The 24228-nt window shown below is 38.9% G+C and overlaps 3 protein-coding genes and 2 non-coding genes across 5 annotated transcripts; 1 reads left to right on the plus strand and 4 right to left on the minus strand.

The window, feature by feature from the left end:
* Positions 1–456: 456 nt before the first annotated feature.
* On the minus strand, positions 457–4353 carry LOC135648481 (glucan endo-1,3-beta-glucosidase 8-like). Its single transcript, XM_065166226.1, has 2 exons — positions 3246–4353; positions 457–1671 (listed from the first exon to the last, which is right to left on the minus strand). Exons 1-2 carry the CDS (start codon positions 3572–3574, stop codon positions 564–566), a joined length of 1437 nt encoding a protein of 478 aa, XP_065022298.1. The 5' UTR covers positions 3575–4353; the 3' UTR covers positions 457–563.
* A 4657-nt stretch (positions 4354–9010) lies between these two features.
* On the minus strand, positions 9011–9081 carry TRNAG-GCC (transfer RNA glycine (anticodon GCC)). Its single transcript has one exon. It is a non-coding gene; the product is annotated as a tRNA-Gly (tRNA).
* Positions 9082–9364: 283 nt separating this feature from the next.
* On the minus strand, positions 9365–9435 carry TRNAG-GCC (transfer RNA glycine (anticodon GCC)). Its single transcript has one exon. It is a non-coding gene; the product is annotated as a tRNA-Gly (tRNA).
* A 2011-nt stretch (positions 9436–11446) lies between these two features.
* On the minus strand, positions 11447–13311 carry LOC103999404 (cation/calcium exchanger 1-like). The gene has a single exon (XM_009421160.3). It carries the CDS (start codon positions 13271–13273, stop codon positions 11633–11635), a length of 1641 nt encoding a protein of 546 aa, XP_009419435.2. The 5' UTR covers positions 13274–13311; the 3' UTR covers positions 11447–11632.
* Positions 13312–14615: 1304 nt separating this feature from the next.
* LOC135649741 (ubiquitin-conjugating enzyme E2 2) lies at positions 14616–23732 on the plus strand. Its single transcript, XM_065168476.1, has 5 exons — positions 14616–14958; positions 15046–15071; positions 18093–18182; positions 18405–18493; positions 23417–23732. Exons 1-5 carry the CDS (start codon positions 14834–14836, stop codon positions 23543–23545), a joined length of 459 nt encoding a protein of 152 aa, XP_065024548.1. The 5' UTR covers positions 14616–14833; the 3' UTR covers positions 23546–23732.
* Positions 23733–24228: the final 496 nt, after the last annotated feature.

Here is a 24228-nt window from a genome sequence, read left to right on the forward strand (position 1 = left end):
TGAGGATATCAAACTTCCCCAGTGTTTCTTAGATTTGCAGGCTCCATTATGATATTTATGTAAATGTATTTCAGTTCAATTTTAAGTTGAAGGAATAGATTACTGAAGTGTAGTACAGTAATCAGTTCAATTTTCTCATGAGATGTCTTTATCTGTAGAAATGACATCTGAGAACAAATTGCTTGTGAGGAATTCCAAAATAGACTTAAAGAGGAACTTTTAGGCAGGCCTTTGTGGATCAGCACATAGCAGATGTGATTTGCAACCTCAAGATGACATGGATTTGTCACAACTAAAGCCAACATGAGCATGTGATGTAGCTTTTGGTTTTGGAAAGCCAGGCAATGTGTCATGTTGTGAACAGTCATTTTTGTTGTCATGCCACACAACAAGATCTATTAATTCTCTGCTCCTCAGTAGCAGAAACAGTAATTATGAGTAATAACAGCTCTGTGATTTGATTGCCAATATCATCTGAACTTTATTAAATGGATCTGACAAATGATATTATCTCAGAATCTTATCATACAAGTGATTCAGCTAAGAAAAATGAACAAATCACTCTAGAAGAACAAAAGTGCAAGGACTGATACAAACACCATCAGCAATGGCGCAAAGGAGCAAGCTGAAGCAGATGAAACAATCTGGATGGTGAAGTTGCAGTCAGCTGTTGAGGGGTTCTGTGTCGTCTCCACAGCAAGTCCTTGAAAGAAGCAGCTTTGGGCCATTTGGTTCTGAACCTGGAAGTACATGTTGAAGGCAAAAGATGCATTCCCATTGGCATCCAAGCCATTGCAAGTAGACCCATAGTCAAGTGCAGTGCAATCTGATCTTGAACATGCATAGTTGATGTTGTCCCCCAGCTTGCTCATGTCACCACCACCATTTGGGTTGAACATGCACCACTTCTGAGGCAGGTATTGCACCCCCTTTGCGGCCACAGGCATCATGTTCTGTCCCTGCCCAGAAGGATCCAGTGCGTACTTTGGTTGCCCGTCATACTTAAAGATCCCCCAGTGGCGTTCAAAGTTCCCCGGGTCAATGCTTTTGGCATCTTCATCGATCAAGCTGAACATGTACACTTCAATGTACTGGTTGGGACGGAGAGGTGTCCCTCGATTCACTGTTAAACGCCTCAGCAGGCCATTGTAGAACCTCTGAGCGTAGGAGACCTTGGCATTTATGTCACCATCGGTAGGCCAGCCAACCTCTCCAACAATGATCGGCAAATTGCCCAGGCCAACTGCATTCAGAGCTGAGACCAGCGTATCAAAGTTGGCATCAAACACATTAGTGTACTGAATTCCATTGTCCACAACAGGAGTGGATGTGCCATCAAAGAAAGCATAGTCCACAGGGAAGTTGGGATTATCATATAAGCTCAGGAATGGGTATATGTTGACGGTGAAGGGCGCGCCGCTCTGGTTGAGGAACATGACAATCTCAGTCATGAGGTCGTTGATGTCAGCTCTGAATCTCCCAGCTGAGGGGACAGGATTGCTAACAGGTGAGTTGTAGACATCAGCATTGAGAGGCACCGTGGCCTTAATCGTGTCGCCGATTCCTGCATTGTTGAGAGCAGTTTGGACGTTCTGAAGGGCCGGCAATGTCAAGTTCAAGAATGAGCCATTGTAGGTTGTGAGGAAGGGCTCATTACCAACTGCTACATATCTGAAAGAGAGAAAGAAACAGCAAGGTTTTACTTTGTGCTTCACTGTTGTTACTGAAAACCAGAGATCAATGTACCAAATATGCGTGCATATCTTAGTTTGCAATTTCCATTATTGTGATGGTGAATAACACAAAAAAATTAATCCTCATAAGGCCATAGACAATGGATTTACATAAATCACCATAGAGAAAAGTAGTGATCAGATGTTACGCAATCCACGTCTGTTGCAAATGGACTCCTAAGGTGCTGTTTTAAGTGAGGAAAGTAAAAGCAGATCAAAGTCTCATATGAGATAAGGACAAACACTTGCTCATGCTTCTTGCAAGTAGATGGCAGCAGTGTTGTAGAAAGTTATTTGCAGCAATGTCTAAAACACAAGAATCCAAGTCATCAAAAAAATATCAAAGAAAATGTCACATAAGAATGTTTCTTTTAAATGTTTTTATTGCAAGAAATCACATGTTCCATCATCACCATTACTTTCATTATTTGGATTAGTATCTGCATGTTTTGTGCCTAACCTGTTTATCCATGAAACCCCAAACAATGTGGACTTGAGATTCATAGAAGCAATAGTCCAAATTCACAAGTTTCTTTCAATTAAGAGTGTTTCTTTCAAATCTTTCCATAGCAAAAAAAACATCATGTTACATCATCGCCGTTTCTCATACATAAATTGAATTAGGAGCTGCAATTTGTTGCACCGAAACTGTTTACACTTGAACTCCATGTTACATCTTCATTCATAAGTTTGCTCCAAAAGCTAGTTCTCGTGATAACTATTCATTCAATATCGATCAAGCCTTAGAAAGTACACACCTTTCAACTAAGACTTCAATACTGCTCTCTCTATTTCTCAGCACAAATTCCTAAATGGAGAAGAGGATATCCAATTATGAACATTGTGCACCTTGTTCTCCTTCATTAGGAAGCAGAACTATAGGCTCCTTGCAAAAGTGTCTTAAGTAGATCCTTAATTGTCTCCCATCCAAACCTCAATATCAATTGGGTAAAGAAAAGCTAGGCTCCAGCTTCTTATACAACTAGTGACACATGTATATGAATCGATGAAGAAACATTGTTAGAATATCAACATCACAAATCATGTAGAACTCATCAAAAGATACTAAGTTTATGAGAGGCAGAAAAGTGGATGTGCAACTGATTGCTAGCTGAAATTTGAAGATTGTGAAGGAAATAAATACTTGGCCACACAAAGGATTGTTCTTGCCAAACATAAACTACCGAAAAAGTAGTATTAATGGAAACCTGAAGCTTTTCGGTTAATGAAGATGAACCTCCAATATACAGCAAAATTTCCAAATGCACTCAGGTTTAAAACTTCCCTTCAGAGAGATAAAAGGAACCCAGTAAATTAATACCACAGTAGAACTGAAGCAATCGATGAGAGGAAATTAATGCCAAACAACCCATATCATCCAAGATGCTGAAATCACTCGGCACACAGATAAAAATGACATGTTTCTGAATCTAAACCTTGAGAAAAGGTAAGACGGAGAAATCATGAAACATTTTTGTAGCATCCAAATCAGGTTGTCGAGTTCATACTCACTTGATGTTCACTCCTCCCTGGAAATTGTATCGAGTGACATTCTGATTCACCCACTTCTTGGCTGTCTCATAATCGATCATGTATCCGAGCATATTGTTTGGAATGGCTACCATCACCTCGATCCCAGAACCAGCCAGCGCGTTCATGGTGGCAGCATCAGCATCAAAAATCTTAACTTTCCTGATCCCATTATCCTTCAAGAGCTGCACGACGATCTTTGGCGGCAGCGGGTGTGTCGCCATCGTCCCCCAGTTCACTCCAAGGCCATCAGCACAAGAACAACATATTCCAACAACGATGAGACATATGGAGATCTGGTAAGCTGACATACTTTTTCTCACAGAGAAATCTCCAAACACAAGATAAGCTGGAGCCGAGGCTTCTAATGGAATGAGTTGGTTAGAGTAACTTTATTCAAGAAAGATATCCAACTAAGAAACACAACGGATGGATGTTTGGGATGATGATAGGAATTGGCGTAGTGGGTAGAACTGAGAAGGATACTGTCGACAACCTTGTCTTGTGTTCTTTTATTATGATGAAGACAAGGACAGGGACGGAGATAAGCTTAGATAAGAACCGACCAAGAACCACAGGAGAGAAAAGAGAAAAGGAGGAGCCAACTTTATAAACCACAGAATCACCACGGCAAATGTCCTGAAAGTGATTGAATTCCCAAGAAGGCAACTTCTAGCGACGGAAAACAGAGGAGAAGGAAGGCAGGTGACCAGAAAACTCAACTAAAGGTGACGAATTTGAGCAATCTTTCGCCACCAGAGCTCTGCGTTCTCCACAAGCTACTCGAAATCAGCGGCGCGAGATGAAGAAGAGAAGCCAAAACGCTGCCTTTGGATCCAAGAAGGAAACTTTGCAGCCGAGTCTTATCGAGTGCAAGAAGACGCAAGCAATAGCTTCAAATGATCCAACTTTTGGTAATGAATTGTTGGATAGAGAGAAAGTGCTAAAAAAGAACTGTAGAATCCAAGCAAACAACGTACCAAAAACTTATTATAAATCTTTTTAATCGGGGAGAATATGAGGTACCAAAAACTGGAAGGGTGAACAGCTCTGTAAGCATTAAACAAAGGAAAAAGTGGAAGCTTTTGAGAGGCGCTTGAGGCGATTCCCACTGCCCAAAAGGGGTCGAAAAGTTTCAGCTTTTGACGTTCCCCTTTTCCCCTCGCTCGATTCGCGGAGTGATCAGATCGAGAGCGCGACTCTTTGAGGGCATTAAAGTCATTTCAATTCGCCGGCAATCTACTGTGACAGCACAACAGGTCGGCTTCCGACCACGAGCTGACATGGCGCAGTGTCCGGATCCATCGTCAGCCCACGTTGCGGCGGATAACGGAGTTGACCGTCGCGGTAGCTCCGTAACATCGAAGGGCGTCTTTGTAAATACGGGAAGGTTTGGTGTCGGCTGCATGTGGATTTGGGGGTGACGTGGACGGCAGCGATGCGATGGACGGCAGCCGACATATCCGAAAGTATCGGCCGATACGGCTGCTTGCTTTTACCGAGATAACGGGCAGAGGAGAGTTACATATGATGGCATTAGATGGGGGTTTTGGGATTTTTGAGAAGGGAAGTACAATGAACAGTAAAGATAATAAATTGTGGGGAAATTGGTTCCAGAAACCAAATTTTAATACTATTTTCCTCAATAATATATATATATATATAGTAGAAAAAAAGAAAATATTAGGATATTTTTATGTAATATTTCATCTTCATATTTTATCGTTCGATTTTTCATTAATCAAAAGATAAATTTTGATTCTATTTTATTATTTCAACAAGTTTTGTAATAAATGTAACTTTATGAGAACTATATTTTGTTTTATTTCTTCAAAAATAATTATGTTTTTTTTAAGATTAAATTGGATTCTAAGAACAGTTCTATAATTTTGAGATAATCTATTGGTAGGTTCCATTTGTAGTTGGATGTACATTTATGATCATTATTAGGGTAGTATTTCAATTTCATCATCATAGAATGATCTAAACTTGACAATATTCATTAATTTAATATGATATTATAGTGAAAATTCATGAGCTTTAATCAAATTAATCATTCAACATAAGTTTTAAGTATTGAGTTTGTGCCATTTTGGAGGAGTATTAAGAATATAAGTGCATTAATTTTTACCTTAGTTGTCAACTTAAGCTTTTAGATTGTTTGACAATGATCAATTATTTAATTATAATTTTTCAGTAAGTAAAATAGCAAATAAATAAAGGATATCTTAATAAAAAAATTGAAATTGTATTTAAGGTGAGAATAGTGTCAAATATGATCATTATGAGATCACCAAAATTAATAAAAAAAACATATTTCTCCTTTGTATTTATTTGGTAGCTCAGATGGTTGTGTATCCATAATCTTGATGGATCTAATAAATGAACCCTTACTGTGCCCACAACTCCTTTAATTTTATACATTTCCTCTCCCCCCATGTGGGGGTTTGATGCTTTTAATTGTATTGGAAAAACAAAAAAGTGAGAGAAGAGATAATAATAATAATAATAAAACTTCAAAACTCATGAATTCAGGTTGAACATAATGGCCAATTTCCAAGATATGCAAGATCTGGTAGGTTCCAGTACCAAAGGGTTTTTAAATTATCTCTATCCACTTGTAACAGTGAAGAAAGAATCCAACTCAAAGAACTCCAAAAGAGAAAGGTGGAATGTCCATGTCATATCTTCAATTGCTTTTTTGATTGCCAACACAAGATTCCTTTTGGACACTGATATGTTCTTGAATTTAGAGGCATGCTTCAAAAGGCCAAAAGATGAGTCATTAAGATGAAACAGAACAAAATTGTAGGTGATGCTCCAACATTGTCTTTTGTAAATGTCATATTAGGTTACTTACATCTAGGTACCTCCATTATGGCATATTTATAATTCAAAATATGAGCTCAATAGACATGAGTGTGAAAGCAATATCAGAATAAATTTACTTGTGTTGTTTGATCTTTGTAAAATTAGTTTCTTTATCTTTTGGGGTCCTTGAGATGTTTGGCATTAATTCATATGAAAACATGATGGAACAAGTAAATATGTCAAAGTCAGAGCATCTTTGGGAGTCAACCCATGCTACTGTTGCAGAAGAATTCATAAAATAAGCAGCTGATTAGGTATTAAAGATGGTTGATGGGTTTGGTCCTCATTTGTAAAGCTTGAAAGAGATGCCAATGCCAATTATTTTGTGTTGCTTGAAGAGTATCAATCTTGGGAAAATGTTAACAAAGTCATCTTCCTCTTCCATGGAATTTGAATGGCAGCAATTCATCTTGGAACTAGCTAATGAAAACATACTAAAGGACACTTTTTGGAGAACATGCCATGGTGTAAGGCAACTTGCCTACTGAAGTTGAAGTGCAGACAGGGTTCAAGTTCTGTAACACCATTTGGTTAAGATTATGTTGTCACAGATTAGACAAGAAGTTTGAGTTTAATCAGAATTAGACCTGAATATGGTTTATGCAACACAAACATCATAAGATTATTAGACCATTAATCACAAGATTTATCAAGATTTTGATTCAAGTGAAGGAAATACCTTCAGATATTTGGAGATAAATGCAGCTGCAGCATTCTCTATGTAAGCTGGAAGCCTTGCTCACAGCCTTACTTGCTTACCACTCATAGATAGCACATGATATGCTTTGAAATACCCACCACATAAAGCTCTTTTTGGATGATGGATGAAGGAGAATTCTCTTCAATCCAAATCCTTTTCACTGTAAGGGAACATGTCAAAAGTTACAATGATGATTTGTTATGCTGCAAGCATTTCACTTCTGGTTTTGCTGGAAATCCATTAGATTGAGACTGTTAACTGATTCAGATGATTAGGAATAATGCCAAAACCCTTCCACCTCACCTATCAATATTATATCACCCTTCTGCATCACATCATATAAATGACATAGAAGAAAAAACCCCAGCAGTGCCCCTTTCACTCGCATTATCTTTGAGATGTCAGCATCAAGTGTCAGCAAACAGTCACCAATTAGTTCCAACATCTTCCAATAAATTTCATGTTAGGTATATGTGGGTTAGTAAACCTCACTGGTTGTCAGGCCTCAATCAGTAAATAAAACAGTTCCCAGCAATAATGATGATCAACCTACTTCAGATGATGGATGCAGAAATGTATGTGGCATTTTCTATACACTTCTAGAGCATGGTTCCATGATACATCACCAGACAAGTATCAAGATGCTGAAATCTGCACATTAATACATGAATTAATGCATTGCTTGTGCATTAAAACTAGTCATGGACAGAAAAATCCAAGAATATGTGAGAGAGTTTGTCTTATCAGTGGGGAGGCATGGCTGATGAGATACTGATTCATAAGAAATGCCTTCACTAGAAGAATGCAGACAAGGTGAGACATGACCAGAAGATTCAACTGCCATAAAAGTGATTTTTATCTGCTTCAAGTTCTTTGGATAAAATATTTTATTCTCTTTTTTTCTTCATGAAAAAAAAACCTAATAACTGATGCAAAAGAGAAGATTCATCTGTCACATAGACAGAAGTACTTTGGGATCCTATTAGAGTTGTTTTTTCTCTTTTTGATGAAAATTTTAATTTTTAAGAGTGATATAAAAGACATGTTTGATAACTTTATCTCTATTTTTCGCGTCAAGAAGTTATCTCTAATAATTTTGTGAGAAAAAAAGCCTATTTCACTTTTTTGGAATTATATCTCTGAACTTTGTACCTTTCAGATCTTCTAATCTTTTTGGGAAATAAAATTATTATCAGCTAATGAGATTATGTGCTTTTGAAATAGACCCAAATGACAGTAAATATATCATGACAAAATTAAAATCCAAATAATAATGGAAAAAACTTATTTCTTTCACTTCTTTTGAAAATATTTCTCTAAGATTTGTGTGGATCAGATTTTCTAATCTCCTCGAGAATTAAAATTCTTATCAACTAAAAATAAATAAATATTTTCATGAAATTTATACTTTTAAAGAGACCCAAAAAGCCTATTTAAACTTAAAGACTGATGCAAAATACATGCTTGATAACTTCATATCTACATTTGCTTGTAGAAATTACTTCTAATAATTTTGTAACATAAAATATATTTCATTTTTTTGAACCAAAATAATACTAGAAAAAAATTATTTCTTCCACTATTTTTTTAGTTATCTAAAATGTAAGCCCGGTTAGATCTTCGAATCTTGATGAGAATTAAAACTCTTACCAACTTAAAATGAAGAAATGTTTTCATGAAACATATCCTTTTAAAAGAGACCAAACACCAAATAGTACTATACAAAAAATAATTATTTCATCCACTATTTATATAATATTTTCTATAAAATTCATTTCCTTTAATCTCCTAATCTTCTCAGTAATTAAAATTATTACCAGATTAAATTGAACAAATATTTTCATTCAATACATATTTTTATATGAGACTAAATACAGATATCACCAAAAAAATTTCATTTTTTAGAACTTAAATAATACTATACAAAAAGAATTAATTCTTCCACTATTTTCGGAAATATGTATCTAAGCTTTGTGTCCATTGATCTAAATATTTTCTCAACTATTAAACTATTAGCAGACTAAAATGAATAATGTATATATATGTATATATATACTTTAAAAGAAGGAGACCCAAAAACCAATATACATATATATATATATACTTTAAAAAAAGGAGACCCAAAAACCAATATAGATCAAAACAAAAGGTATTTTCAACACATTAAAATTAAAAATGCACCAGCCGGGAATCGAACCCGGGTCTGTACCGTGGCAGGGTACTATTCTACCACTAGACCACTGGTGCGATGATGAATTGTTTTTGACAAATATTTATTTCAGAAAATATCCTACATTTTTAGAACTTAAATAATACTATACAAAAGAATTAATTCTTCAACTATTTTCGAAAATATGTATCTAAACTTTTCGTTCATTGATCTAAATATTTTCTCAACTATTAAACTATTAGCATACTAAAATGAATAAATTATATATATATATATATATACTTTAAAAAAAGGAGACCCAAAAACCAATATAGATTTAAACAAAAGGTCTTTTCAACACATTAAAATTAAAATTAAAATTGCACCAGCCGGGAATCGAACCCGGGTCTGTACCGTGGCAGGGTACTATTCTACCACTAGACCACTGGTGCGATGTTGGATAATTTATCATAATATCTTTATATATACACATATATAAATTATATGTAATGTTAATATAGCTTTTAGCATGCAGATCACAACCAGACGCCAACGACAGAGCATACTCTGCAATGTTCATCCTCTCTCGTTGGTAACACAATGAAGAGCACTCTGAGAAAGCAATCCGAACTCCATCACCATTAATGGACAGCAGCAGTAGTACTGCAAGCTGCTAGCTTCTCCTTCCCCAGCTATCATGGAGACTTCTCAGTTCTCTCCACTGCAATCATCCCTCACTTCTCCTGCTTGACACAAACAACAATGGTAACTGACAGACTCCATGAAGCAACTGCAAATGGCTTCACTCATCTCTTCTCCAACACATCTCTCCTCAGAGAGTTTGAGAGCCCTCATGCATGCTTCCTCCCACAGATCTACACGAGAATTGGATCCTCCACTGCTGTACTCATGGCAACAGTTCATCTTGGATCCCGAGTTTACCTGCTGTTGTGTCACAAGAGAAGAGGCCAAGAGATAATTTAGCTGAGGCTTGCAACACGATTCCCTGCCACTGCCTGCTGTGTTGCCTGGTAGATAACTTAACAGTGTTTCCTTATCATTGCGGGCCGAAGATTGAGATAAAGATAGGAAGAATCACACAGTGAAAAGCCATGCCTGAATCAAATCAAGGTTTGAGTGGGTGAAGCAAGCTAAGCTGATGAACTCTTCTTAACCCTTAGAAGTTAAAGGGTTAACCTTATACATAATCTCATGCTTAAACTTATGCATCGTATTGTCGGAGTCTTAACTACTGAGTTCCACAATGTACTCGAACGAAGGTAAAAAGGAAGAAAAAGGACACTGAAAAGGGAGTGTTAACTATTGAGTTCCACATGTACTCGAATGATGGTAAAAAGAGAAAAAAAAAAAGGACAATGAAAAGGGTTGAGTATAGATAAAGCTTTCATTCCACATTTTCTGCATGGTGATGCTAATTATGAACGAGGAAGGAGACACAGAAGCATAAGACTGTGGTACCCTCTTGCTAGACTGTCTGGGCTTGAGGACAAACCCACGTGTCCCATTCAAAGAACACACTAGAATTCGAGTTTTGTCTGCCTATATCGTCTTCTGCTGCTACTGCCATCTTTTATCTCCTTGAACACATTTGTCGCTTCAGAGATTGATTCTTTTACCTTTTTTGAAATGCAGTAAATTCTGACATTTTGCCTTCTGGTATTTTGATGATTCAGCACGTAAAATGTGTTATGTACTGCATGCAGGATTTACCGATTATTTGGTTAACTTGAACTCGGATTTTGCTCATTTAAATTAGGTGAGATGAGCTTCCACAATATATTTTCTTACTAAACCATAGTTGAGCTACGCATTGCTCATTATCCAAGCTCCAAGTCCTCCTTCATTGGGTCTTGCCTCCATGTTCATCTGCAGCATTCTCTCTCTCTCTCTCTCTCTCTCTCACACACACACACATTCATAGAGTAGCAACAGTAGTAGCGGCTAGCTGGACTAGGAAGAAGATGATGCGAGTGGTTAAAACTAGGGGGTAATGAGTTGCAATATATTGGATGGAGAACACACAGAGTACCTTTCAACATCAAATGCCCGTCTCACACACACACAACACAGAGAGAGAGAGAGTAACAGTAGTAGCAGTTACACATCACTAAGAAGAAGATTGGGTGACTGAATAAACAAGAGGTAGTACGTCGCAATATCCGATACATCAGATGGAGAACACACAGAGCAGCTTTTGACATCAAGTGCCCTTCTCTCTCTCTCTCTCGCACAGAGTAATAGCAGCTAGCAGACTAAGAAGAACATGAGGCGACTGGTTAAGCTAGCCAACAGGTAATATGGTGCAACATATAACCAATCAGATGGAGAACACCTTTCGACATCAAATGCCCTTATCTCTCTCTCTCTCTCTCTCTCACTCTCACCAGATGGATAGATAGATAGAGAGTCATTACAGTCGTAGAAGCTAGAAGACTAAGAAGCTGAGGTGACTGATTAAAATAAGAGTTAATATCAACATTTAATACATCAGATGGAGAAGAACGTACAGACACACAGAGACAGAAACAGTAGTAGCATCCAGCAGACCGACCAAGAAGAAGATGGGGTGACTGGTTAAAACAAGTAGAGCACAAACGTAGAATCCAAGAAAAGCTAGAGTTCCTAAACTCACACCACCAGCCCAAGGCTCTGGGAGAGCCTCAGGAACAGGCAGCACAAGTAGATAAGCAACAGGCCAACTCCCACCACCCTCTCCAGCTTCATGTCCTTCCTCGCCAACGTCACCAGGGCCCACAACAATCCCCCATTCGTGAATCCCAAGAACTCAAGCACGGCTGTCCCCACTGGGATCACAAGAGAATCTGGGTGCAGTGCCCGGGCTGACATCACCAGGGACAACCCCAGCCCAGCCACTGTGTTGAAGATCGGCCCTGCGTAGTACCCTGAGATTGCTGCCTGAGCTCCATCTCTTCCCCCACTCATGGCCATTGCCACATATGACATGAGGTCTCCAATGGAGTTGCCCCATGCAAGCACTGTCAGCCCTAGGATTGCAGGGTTCACTGCAAGAATGTAGTCCAAGGATACCAGCAGCCCGACCAACTCCTCGGCTACGATGTAAGTGCACAGAACACTCATCAAGAACCCTCCTGCTAACCAAGGGTACAAGCCCTTCCTTGGTGGACTCTCCCTCATGGTGGAGTGCAGTGCAAGGAGACCTGAAACACCGCCGACCGGGCTTTCATATAGACATATGGTGAAACCATCATGGGATCCTATTCCCCTTCTCTTGGAACTGCACAGGGCTGTCACACAGATGGGTGCTAATGTGGCCGAAGAGACGGCATACATCCCTGACCACCTCTGCTCTGACACATCCGGTATGGTTAGCATCCTTGGAAGATCGAGAGGCATGTCTATGAGGTAAAGCAACAACTTCAAACATGGCGAAGCCATTGCCTGAAGCCAACAGTAGGTTGACGAGTCTTGGCCATCCGTTTCTTCTTCTTCCTTTTCCAGGATCGACGTCGCCAGGTCGTCGTACTTCTGGCGATAGAAATGCGTCACCGACACCACCGAGGCGTATACGAGGTACAGGGAGGCAAAAGCCATCGCACCCCAGATAGTGATCCTCTCCACCTGTAGGATCTCGAGGAGGGACGAGAGCACGACGATGAAGAAGCACACATTACGGACGAAGCTCGACTTGTCGATGCGTACCGACCGGGAAGAAGAGGGAGAACAGAGGTTGATGACGCCGATGACGACACAGGAGACGAAGAACGCGCCACCCAGCACGCTTCTCAGCCCCAGCTCACCGGAGCCGAAGCTGAACGACACGATGCTGGCCAGCACATCAGGCGAGCCATTACCCAGTGACAGTAGCGTTGCACCAGCTACAACAGGAGAGAGGTTCAGAACCCTAGACAAGTCCTCCACCGAGGAGCACAAGTACTGCGACGCTTTGTTGCCCAACAAGTAGAACAGCACGAGAAGCCACAGGGCAAGGAGAGCACAGGCTAATGGAGGATGACTCCCGAAGACGCGGTAGTAGAGGTGGAGATAGTTGACGTAGCCCTGCGACAAGCATGGACTGTAGCCGCCGATGTAAAGGCACTCGGAATGGTTGTCTTTGAGCTCGTGCAGGCCGGCGCAGCCGGGGAGAGCCTGAGTGCTTGTGACATGGACAGGGGTGGTAGGCGAACGGATATGGGACGTGAAGAAGAAGCACAAGGGGAGGAGGAAAGATGTGTTCACCAAGGCTTTGAACTTCTCTGAGACCACAAATGCCATCAACTTGTGCGGCATGTCTGCACAATTAAGAGAAGTTCATTGGAGTTTAAGGAAGATTTAATGAGAGTGGGAAGAAACATGGAATTCTCAGATATTTATAGCCAAAATTTTGTCCTACTGGATCATGTCTGCTGGGGGGGGGGGGGGGAAGGTCTATATCACAGCTAAACGGGAAAACATTACAGTACAAAGGACTGCAACACGTTTTTGCCTCCGCTGTGGACAAAGGTAGGATGTTTCCAGGAAACTGCAGGAGAGCTACCACTCAAAATGCACACAGAAGTTTACATCTAAGGATGAAAGTTGATGTTTCGACAAACTCTCAGTTATGTGGCACATCGAACAGCAGAAGATTGGCCTCTCATGCTCCACTTGGTCCCAGTTTTCTGCATTCACAGACTCAAAGAGGGCCATTCTACCGTCGCCATCGTGAGTAGTTCTTGTGGCAGTGACTGCATGGTTTTGATATTGTATGTGAAAAATGGGAGTGATCAGATGATGCAAATCAGCAAATCATTTAAGAATTAGATTGGACACGCAAGAAACATCTCCCACCATCACCGTTCATTTTAAAATCCCAAAAAACTTCACTGTATATAAACATTTCTTTTTTATTTTGCAATAATAATTAGCTTGTGATTTAAGAAATATGATATATGTTTATATATACACACACTTCCCAATAATATTTTTCCATTTAAACATTTTCAATATTATTTTTACTACTCTCATTGGATGAGGCAAGTTAATAGCATTAATAATTGCAGGAAAAGATAGAGGAATACATAACAAAATTTTACTAAAAATAATAAATTTTCTAATATTTAATTTAACTAAAGATATTATTTTGGGTGCTTCGGTATAAGAAGTGTGATATGATCAAAAAGAAAACTTCAATATTTGCTCGAGGGTTGAGGTGGACTCGGGTGTATGCTCTATGATCAATATGCATGAAGATTAAGATTGAACGAGGTTCGTGACGTTATCTCTTCGATGCTCAACTCAAAAGCCGATAAGGGTGAAATAATTTTAACGAATAGTCATTGGCTTAATTTATCATCGTCTAGTAGGTATATTATTGATTTGTCATATGTTTAACTTTTAATTGTATGAATATTTTCGCTATTGACACATTTTTTTGGTAGACATTATTGACTACTCACCTATACAAATCAATATCCCTAACATCTCCCACCTCTCTTCCACATGATGCCATTGCAAGTAGGTGTAGATCAACATCACAAGTGCCTTGATGTTGCCCATTGGCAATCTTAATGGTGTCTCTCTCTCTCTCTCTCTCTCCAATTAGCCATTGATTCATACACAAGCACCGAAAACTTGGTAATCTTTCACAGGTGTTGTAGATTTGGTAATTTTGATGCCAACCAAGGAGAAGAGACAAAAGGCAACAGTAGAAAAGGGGGATGCTTTTGTGAATGGGGTTCTTTTTCTTGCTTGGAATCTGCCTTCGTCCGTTGCCTTCCATCGGGAGAAAGAAGTAGGAGGGTGTGTGTGCGAGAGAGAGAGGTAAACAGCCCCACCTTTTTGGTGAGGAAGCAAGGGGGATCCGGGAGGATGTCGACGCCGGCGAGGAAGAGGTTGATGCGGGATTTCAAGAGGTTGCAGCAGGATCCGCCGGCGGGGGTCAGTGGCGCGCCGCAGGACAACAACATCTTGCTCTGGAACGCCGTCATCTTCGGGTGAGACGCCCTATCCCTACCTTGATCTCCTTGTTTTCTCGAGTAAAGATTGAATCTTGATGGTGATGTGGTCTTGGTTGACTGCAGCCCTGATGACACTCCGTGGGATGGAGGTTAGTTGATCGATTTGTGCTGTAAATTTTACATCTTTAGCTGTTGTTGCTGTGGGTTTGAGATGGATCTTTAGCTTTTTCGTGGGGTTTTCCTTGTTTTGGTTCATGAATGATATGGGTTCGTTACGTGATTCGATTTTTGAGAGCTAGATATCATTCTTACCTGCAAAATTTACCGAGTTCCTTTGTTAACAAGTCATATTCTATTTCTCTTGTCCTGCCTATTGTTATATGCTCTTTGGGTTAATCAAAACACAGTGTCCTTTTCTTTAGGGCTAATTTTTCGGGCCTTAGTTAATGTGATGTTATCTATACCCATATGCGTCTGCAAAATATGTGACTCCAAAAGAATTCTACTTACATCACATATCTGAAGGACGTTCATATTGTAATAAAAAAAATTGCTCTATTTAAGGGCTCAACAAAATCCTCAATTATGATATGACTGCCTAATTTTGAAAATTAATTTGGGACTGCTAGCTAGTCCACTTGCATATGAATTCTTAAAGTTAGTTTGCATATGCAATGTGCCCGTTATTAACAAGTTAGAGTGCTTTGATTTGCCTACATTAGTTCTCTAAGTTAGAAAGCTGTTGAGTTTGTTGATAACCTTATCTTTTCCGACATTCTAGATGCTTTTCACGAGGAACTTGTTGGTGACTATTTAGTTCCTCAAGCCAAGCTTTCTTATTTTGATGCCATGAATCTTAATTATCATACTTTTGGTGGAAAATCTTTTTCACCTTGTTTGTATATTTATTCTATATCAATTTTATCTCTAATATAATGTTTGCTTGAGCAAGACACTACAACATCAATACACAGTTCATTTCTTGGGAAATCTTAATCATAAATCTAGAGCTTTTAGATTAGTTTTATTGTTATCTAGCAATGCGAAATTCTGGCAAGGATTTTTGGAATTGGAAGTGAAGCTTTCCAACATCTTAGAGAACCTAAATTTGCTTTAGTTTTACAGTAGTCTCGAAATTCAGAGAAAGGATCAGAGGCATACAGCTCACACCAACTTTCGAGGTGGAAGCTGGAATATATGAAGAACAAACCAATGAATGATGTATCAAGAAGAAATAAAGATTCACGAAATTAGTAAAACATGTGGTTGATTTGAAAATGTTCAAAAGGGGCATTCCCTTTTCAACAATGCTGCAAAAGAAAAAAAAGCAAACAATAATTGCTTGTTAAGACTCCAGTATGACAAAATGTGAGACGGGAACTTAGGCCAACCGATTTGGTAGAAAATTCAGATGAAGGAATAAAGTACAGACAATAATCTGTGATGGCTTTGCTCAAAATACAAGTAGAGGACTGCAACTGTGTGGGTGGGTCACTTAAAGCAGCACTGAAAGGGGTAGCTATCACAACATAAATTTATCAAAAAGAAGATGATCAACTTCACAATCTCTTTTTTCTCAACTTCATACCTGAGTTGTCATGTCTCTTACTTTGTTATCCTTTCATTTCAACTCCTCATGTCCTCATATGTCAATTTGGCGATTGCTCAATTTTCTCTTATTTGGTTCTCTGTAACTTTGTAAATTTATGTTGCTTCCCTGTCAAGATAGCTAATTTTCATTTCTAATTTCCTGGTTGTCCTTAATCATCATCGTCAAAGTTACTTTTATTTAAGTTAATCCTGCTGATTAAGGTACATTGTCATCTGTGTAGTTAGGATTTGTAATCCTCCTTATGCAACTGAGGGAACACCTTGTGCCTTTCCTTATCCAGTCGATGTCCAACATCCCCTGGTCTACTTTTGGTTTCTGATATGCAATTGCACAGCCCAAAGATGGTGATATTGACAGTCACCCAAACCCATAAATAGTTTCATCTTGTTTTGTAGGTCAAAGACAATTGTCTTTGCTCCTTGCTTGTTCCAGCAAGAACAATTCTTTCTTAATTAAAAGAATATCTCTAGGGCTTCTGCTCAGATTCAGATAGGTGAAATTTTTAAGGAACCAAATAATCAATAAAAGCAAGTTGTTAACTTGTATCGAAGGATGAAATAATAGCACATAAGTATATTACCCTTGTAGGTGTTTATGAATTCCTTGATGGCTCCAAATTGCTCATTATATTTATCCCTTTTAAAAACTGTAGCTCTTTAAGCCTAACCCTTTAGCTGCCTACCCATTCATGCTTTTCTTTGGTTCGTATGCCGTTGCTTTCATTTGTAGCATTTAATCTGACAATTTACACTCCTATAGTTGAATTCATCATTAAATTTTATTGCAGAAGCAAAAGCTATTATTCTTGGAATCTTTTAATTGGTATATAATCTTGTCTTTCAACTTATAGCAGTAATAATCTGCTTGCTCTCCAGCATAACCATGGTTGTTCTCGTCCCTGCTTAGCTATGAATGATGATCATGGAACAGTAGCAACAACTGAGCTACAAGATACACAACGATAACCCATTTTGCATGGCATACCATGTTGCCCAGCACTGGATACAATTGTTACTGTAGATGAGGCCCTATAGCAATAAGGTAGAGTCTGGTACCAAGATGGAACAGCATATGATTATTGTAACTTTAAATTAACTTTCTGGTCCTACAACAATGATTTTGTTTAAGGACCACTCCCTTGAATTTTGAAGTGTTAAGAACCTTTAACCACTTTATAGTTCCTTTTCTGGTGCCATGTTTTTTGTGTCGCTCTTTAGGTCAACTTCAGTGCTTACTCCCTGAGGAATTAAAGCCTCAAATTTTTAAGACTGTTTCAAGTACCCTTCTTCTGAACAAACACTCTTTTAATATGAGAGTAACTGAAAACTCTAAAGGCTTCCTGCATGTTTGCTAGCATTGTAGCCTATGGAAATGGTGACTGGGATACATCTAGTATGGACAGCTTTGTTGATTTCCATTTAGAATATCTAAATTTAGGTCTGCTGGCATATGTGAAGGAATGTTATGAAGTATTCACGTAGCATTTCTTTGTGATTGCTTGCAACAAATTTCTGCTTCATACATCAAAATTTTCATGTTCATTCTATCTATATTGCAGGGACATTTAAACTGACTCTGCAGTTCACTGAGGATTACCCGAATAAGCCCCCAACTGTGCGGTTTGTCTCACGAATGTTTCATCCAAACAGTAAGTTTTGCTTCTGACAAGGATGTTCACTGTTTTTTACTGTTAATTGGCATGTTTTCCCATGAAGCTTCTATTGGTTTAAACTGGCACATGAGTCAACTTTTAATAGCAAGAGAGTACCAATACTCAGATGGTTCAATACTTCTGCCTGCTATTGTTCATATTAGTAGGTTGTCTAAGAGAAGAGACTCACTGTAACAATAATGCCATGGTATGGATCAGTTTATGCAGATGGAAGCATTTGCCTGGATATTTTACAGAATCAATGGAGTCCAATCTATGATGTTGCTGCAATATTGACTTCTATTCAGGTTAGTGTTTTGGTATATTGCCACATTTCAAAAGCAATGATATGTGCAGCTTTTGAATATCAGAACTTCTACTATATGGTACTTGTAGTGGGCTTCAACAAAGAAGGTTTAGCAAATAGATGCTGATTTTCAGAATCAAAATTTATAGGCTTTAACAGAATTTCTGTATAACTACAACAGTAGATGATGTGAGTGAAAAAGAAAGTATGGCCACTTTGTATTATAAATTGGTTTGTGCATTAAATAATCTTCTTGTTTAATATCAACGTGTAATATGCATATATTAGTTGGTGGTATGGCAAATAAAAATGGTTCACAAAGCAATGTAAAATAAATTTGAAGTTTGAAGAGACAGAATTCTCTGGTGATTCAATCCTTCCTATTCTTGTTAAGCTGTATTTTGAACATCAAAAGCTGCTATATAATTTTCCAAGTTTATGGCCTATGAAGTTATTTCTTTAGGCCTTCGTCAGATAAGGACCTAAAATTTTAAGCGATAATGATCTTGTCGTTGCACGACAACATGAAATTAGTAATTTTAATTCTTCTTGTCTTGATCATGCGTATCACTCTTGATTCATGACCACAACTTGACAGTAGCACCGTTTGTATACCATGTCTAATGTTCAAGGAACTTTGTGAGCTTGCAAATTCATAGAATCTAGCATTAGTTAAATCTTATTCTGCATGACTGCACATTTATTGGTCAAATTTCACGCTGTTGCTATTGGGTTCCGTGGTTTTGGCCTCTAGAATATTCTTGAGGAAACAAATTACTATGCTAGCATTTCTCGGGCACATGTATGAATAGAGTGAAAGTAATAGATAAGATAGAAATCCTTGTAGTCATTTCACAATGCACCTGATAAGTCCAGAGGTGTCTCTTCCATATTTAGTTGTGAAACAGGGTCGGTTGAATTTCTGGAATTGGTCAATGCTCTGAGTGCCACATTACATTATTTCATCTATATCGTACCTAATAAGATACTGTCTTCTTAGATATCTTTATGATCATTAGCACCATATTACGGATGTTTTGGGTTTAATCATCTATCATTGATTAATATGATTTCTTAGATGCCATTTGGAGTACTACTCCTGGAATACATGTGATAAGACCCTAAAGTTTTATCGTAAAAAGAAGAAGAGAAGGGGATGATCACTTCGAGGGGATCGGCCTCCTTGATCGCTTCGAGGGGATCGGCCCTCCTTGATCGCTTCGAGGGGATCGACCTCCAAGGGTTTGTCAAAAGACAAAATAGTATTTTTCATAGATAAGCGAAAAGAAGCAGTTACATCTCTATTTATAGAGTTTCGACTTTAGCTAAACTAAACAGACTTAATAAATATGCAGAAAATAAAAGGAAAGCACAGAAAATAAAAGGAAAAATAAAAGGATCCTAACAATCCCGCCTCCTTCAATTCAACCTTGTCCTCAAGGCTGAGCAGCATCAAATTCTGGAAACTTCTCCTTTAGCATGTTGTAGGACTCCCAAGTGGCATCTTCCTTTAGTAAGTTGGCCCATTGCACCAGTACTTCAGTTACAGGATGTCTGCGGTACATGACAACTCGTCGATCAAGTATGACTTGTGGTTGAGCTTGAACTTCCCCAGTAGTAGAAGTGTCTGGCAAGTGGCACTGCACTATTGCATCGTCACCCAATTTCCTTTTAAGGCATGCAACATGAAAGACTGGATGTAGTTTAGAGCTAGCAGGCAAATCCAAGCGGTAGGCCACTGGTCCAATGCGTTCTAATACCTTATAAGGCCCAAAAAATCGAGATAGCTTCATGGAAGATCGGACCTTTATGGAAGTTTGCTTGTAGGGTTGAAGACGAAGGAAAACCCAATCACCTACAGTAAATTCTCGTTCACTTCGGTGTTTATCATCTTGTTGTTTCATTCTTGCTTGTGCGGCTGTGAGGTTATCCTTTAAAAGCTGAATAATCTTATTTCTATCCATCAATTCCTTGTCCACTTGATCAACTTTAGAAGAACCAGGTACATACTTTGTAATTGTAGGTGGGGGTTGGCCATAAACTGCTTCAAATGGAGTCATTTTAATAGAAGAATGGTAAGAGGTATTATACCACCACTCTGCCCAGGGAAGCCATTTGACCCATTCCTTCAGTTTGCCGCTAGTAAAACATCGGAGGTAATTTTCTAGGCACCTGTTTACCACTTCAGTTTGCCCATCTGTTTGTGGATGATAAGTAGTGCTCATATTTAGCTGAGTACCTTGTAAACGAAAAAGTTCTGTTCAGAAGGAGCTAGTAAAAATCTTGTCTCTGTCACTAACAATTGAACGGGGACTCCCATGCAATTTAGCTATGTTTTCCACAAAAGTACGAGCAACACTTGCAGCAGTATAAGGATGTCGTAAAGCACAGAAATGAGCATACTTTGTAAGTCTATCCACGACTACAAGTATAGTACTCTTTCCTTGAGATGATGGGAGACTATCAATGAAATCCATAGATATGTCGGTCCAAGTAGCATTAGGAATAGGGAGGGGCTGTAGTAAGCCTGGGGTGGCTACTGTCTCACTTTTGTGACGTTGGCAAACATCACATTCAGTAACAAATTCCTTGATAAAATTTTTCATACCTTTCCAGTAAAAAAGTTGTCGAACTCGCTTATAAGTGCGGAGAAATCCCGAGTGACCAGCAATTGGTGATGAATGGAACTCCTTCAAAATTGTTGCTCGACAAGAAGAATGTGGGGCAACCACTATTCAGCCTTTATAGCGCAAGTCTACCGAATCCCAACTATAATTTGAGACAGAACCTGGGGCTTCTTCTAATTTTTTAATGATGTTTTGGATCTCAGGATTATTTGACCATTCCTTTCTGATAACTTCCAAAGTCTCGCAAATAGAAATAGAAATAGCTACTAGTTCAGCTTGTTCTGGAAGGCGTGAGAGGGCATCGGTTACTAAATTCTCACTCCCCTTTTTATAAATGATCTCATAATCGAATCCCAGTAGCTTTGTGACCCATTTCTGTTGCCCTGGAGAAGAAATCTTTTGCTCTAGAAAATATTTGAGGCTTTTGTGATCAGTGCGTATTTGAAACCGTCGACCAATTAGGTAGGGTCTCCACTTTATGACTGCATGTATTATAGCTAGCATCTCCTTGTCATAAATAGATAAACTCAAATGGGAAGGGGAAAGAGCCTTACTAGCATAAGCGATAGGCCGACCTTCCTGCATTAACACAGCCCCTATTCCAGCTCCAGAAGCATCAGATTCAATCACAAACATCTTGTTAAAATCGGGTAAAGCCAGCACGGGTGTAGTAGACATTGCAGTTTTCAAGAATTGAAATGCCTGAGTTGCCTCTTCTGACCATCTGAATGCATTTTTTTTTAGAAGTGACGTCAAGGTGGCATTAATTTTGCCATAATTCTTCACAAACTTTCGATAATAGCCGGTTAATCCCAAGAACCCCCTTAAAGCTTTAATTGGCTTTGGAATTGGTCAGTCTGTCATCACTTGGATTTTTGAAGGATCAACTGCAACACCCTTTTGAGATATGATATGGCCGAGGTACTCAACCTCAGGTTGCCCAAAACTGCACTTGGATTTCTTGACAAAAAGACCATGCTCATGAAGAATATTAAAGACAGTTCGTAAATGTAATAAATGACTTTCTAAGGAATGACTGTATATTAAAATATCATCAAAGAAAACCAAAACAAACTTAAGGAGATGAGCCCGAAATATATCATTCATTAAACTCTGGAAGGTAGAGGGCGTATTGGTTAACCCAAAAGGCATTACTAGAAACTCATAATGGCCATTATGTGTCCTGAAGGCAGTTTTCTGAACATCCTCTTCATGTACTCTGATTTGATGATAGCCTGATCGTAGGTCCAATTTAGTGAAGACCTGAGCTTCTCCTAATTCGTCCAATAGTTCATCCACTACTGGAATAGGATATTTATCTTTCACTGTAATGTTGTTATCTTTCACTGCGACCCGGGGGGGCACGGTGACAGAGAAGTTAGGGCAGCGTCGCCGAGAGTCTCAACGACGAAGGGGTGGTCCGTTGGCAGGGAGACGACGCCAGCGATCCTTCTCGCTCGAGCGAGACGGGAAAGCGAGGATGAGAGGTCGCCGGCTGGGGGGCAGCGGTGGCGTTGGTCGATCGGTTGGGACGCAGCGCCAGCGGTGGAAAGGAGGCAGCGAGGAAGGGCGCGGCCTGTCGGAGAGCAGGGGCGGCGATGGGCTGGCCGCAAGTAGAGGAAGCAGAGATGCGTGGCTGCGGCTGCTTTCTCTCTTCCTTTCCTTCTATTTTTTTTTTTTTTAGTTACGTTGCAGCGGGAACGTGCCAAGGATCGCTGCTCTTTTACCAATTGATAAGACCCTAAAGTCTTATCGTAAAAAGAAGAAGAGAAGGGGATGATCACTTCGAGGGGATCGGCCTCCTTGATCGCTTCGAGGGGATCAGCCCTCCTTGATCGCTTCGAGGGGATCGGTCTCCAAGGGTTTGTCAAAAGACAAAATAGTATTTTTCATAGATAAGCGAAAAGAAGCAGTTACATCTCTATTTATAGAGTTTCGACTTTAGCTAAACTAAACAGACTTAATAAATATGCAGAAAAAAAAAACACAAAATAAAAGAAAAAATAAAAGGATCCTAACAACATGAAAGATAAGTATTCAGAAGTTGGCTTTCTGACTAAAATGTTCAAAATAAGGTTCTAAGAACATCAGAAGAATATACTGTACATGGATCCTCACATTGGCTGAATTCAGTTACTCTAGCTGATTTAGAAATCAGAAAAACTTACTTTCCTTTCATTCTTGTCACATAAGTTTTAGTATCATGGACAAGTTAGGGCAGACTTACATCTTTGTTATGCAGAGACTTTTAATGTTAACCAGACGATATTGACGTCTCATAATTGTTCTTCTCACAGTCGCTCCTCTGCGACCCGAACCCAAACTCTCCTGCGAATTCTGAGGCTGCTCGTATGTTCAGCGAGAACAAGCGTGAATACAATCGGAGAGTTCGTGAGATAGTGGAGCAAAGCTGGACTGCCGACTGAAGGCTAACATTGCGTGGCAAATTCTCCGTTCCTCATACGTGAGGATATCCGTATGTGAGGATGTTGGTATGCTCGTGTTGAAAACCTTTATGCCTCTTGATACTATTGTTCTTTTGTGAAACCTTCTATACTGTGGACACTGTACTTTCACCAATATATATATATATATATATGTTATATCCGATCATTTTCTAGGTAATAAATCTTATTATGCTGGTGGTATGATATTATTTGTGAGTATTAGATCGATATGGAGTTTAAGATAATAGCTCTCCGAGTTGCCTGATATTTGTAAGCCATGATGCAGGTGATGCCTTCATAATAACTATGGATTTTATAGGAATAGTTGTGAGTAGTAGTCATTCTATATACACATTTACCATCTTACCTTTCCTAAACACTATTTCTTATGCTTCATATGTGTTCAGGAAGGCAGCTAATGGAGCTCAAAGTGGTAATGCAATCACATACCGTCTTCAAAGAATGGGTTCTTCTTCAAATATTATTTTAGATTATCATGTCAGCTAATTTAGTTAGTAAAAATTTTAATGTTTATCATAAGATCATCAATTTATCATATCATAATTTTATTTTTTAAAATATAATATAATATTTATATAAAAAAATATAAATACTATTATATTGCAAGAGAATGAAAGTAAATGTTAAGATAATGAGACAGT

The sequence above is a fragment of the Musa acuminata genome, chromosome BXJ3-9, assembly GCF_036884655.1.
Source record: "Musa acuminata AAA Group cultivar baxijiao chromosome BXJ3-9, Cavendish_Baxijiao_AAA, whole genome shotgun sequence".
NCBI lineage: Eukaryota > Viridiplantae > Streptophyta > Magnoliopsida > Zingiberales > Musaceae > Musa > Musa acuminata.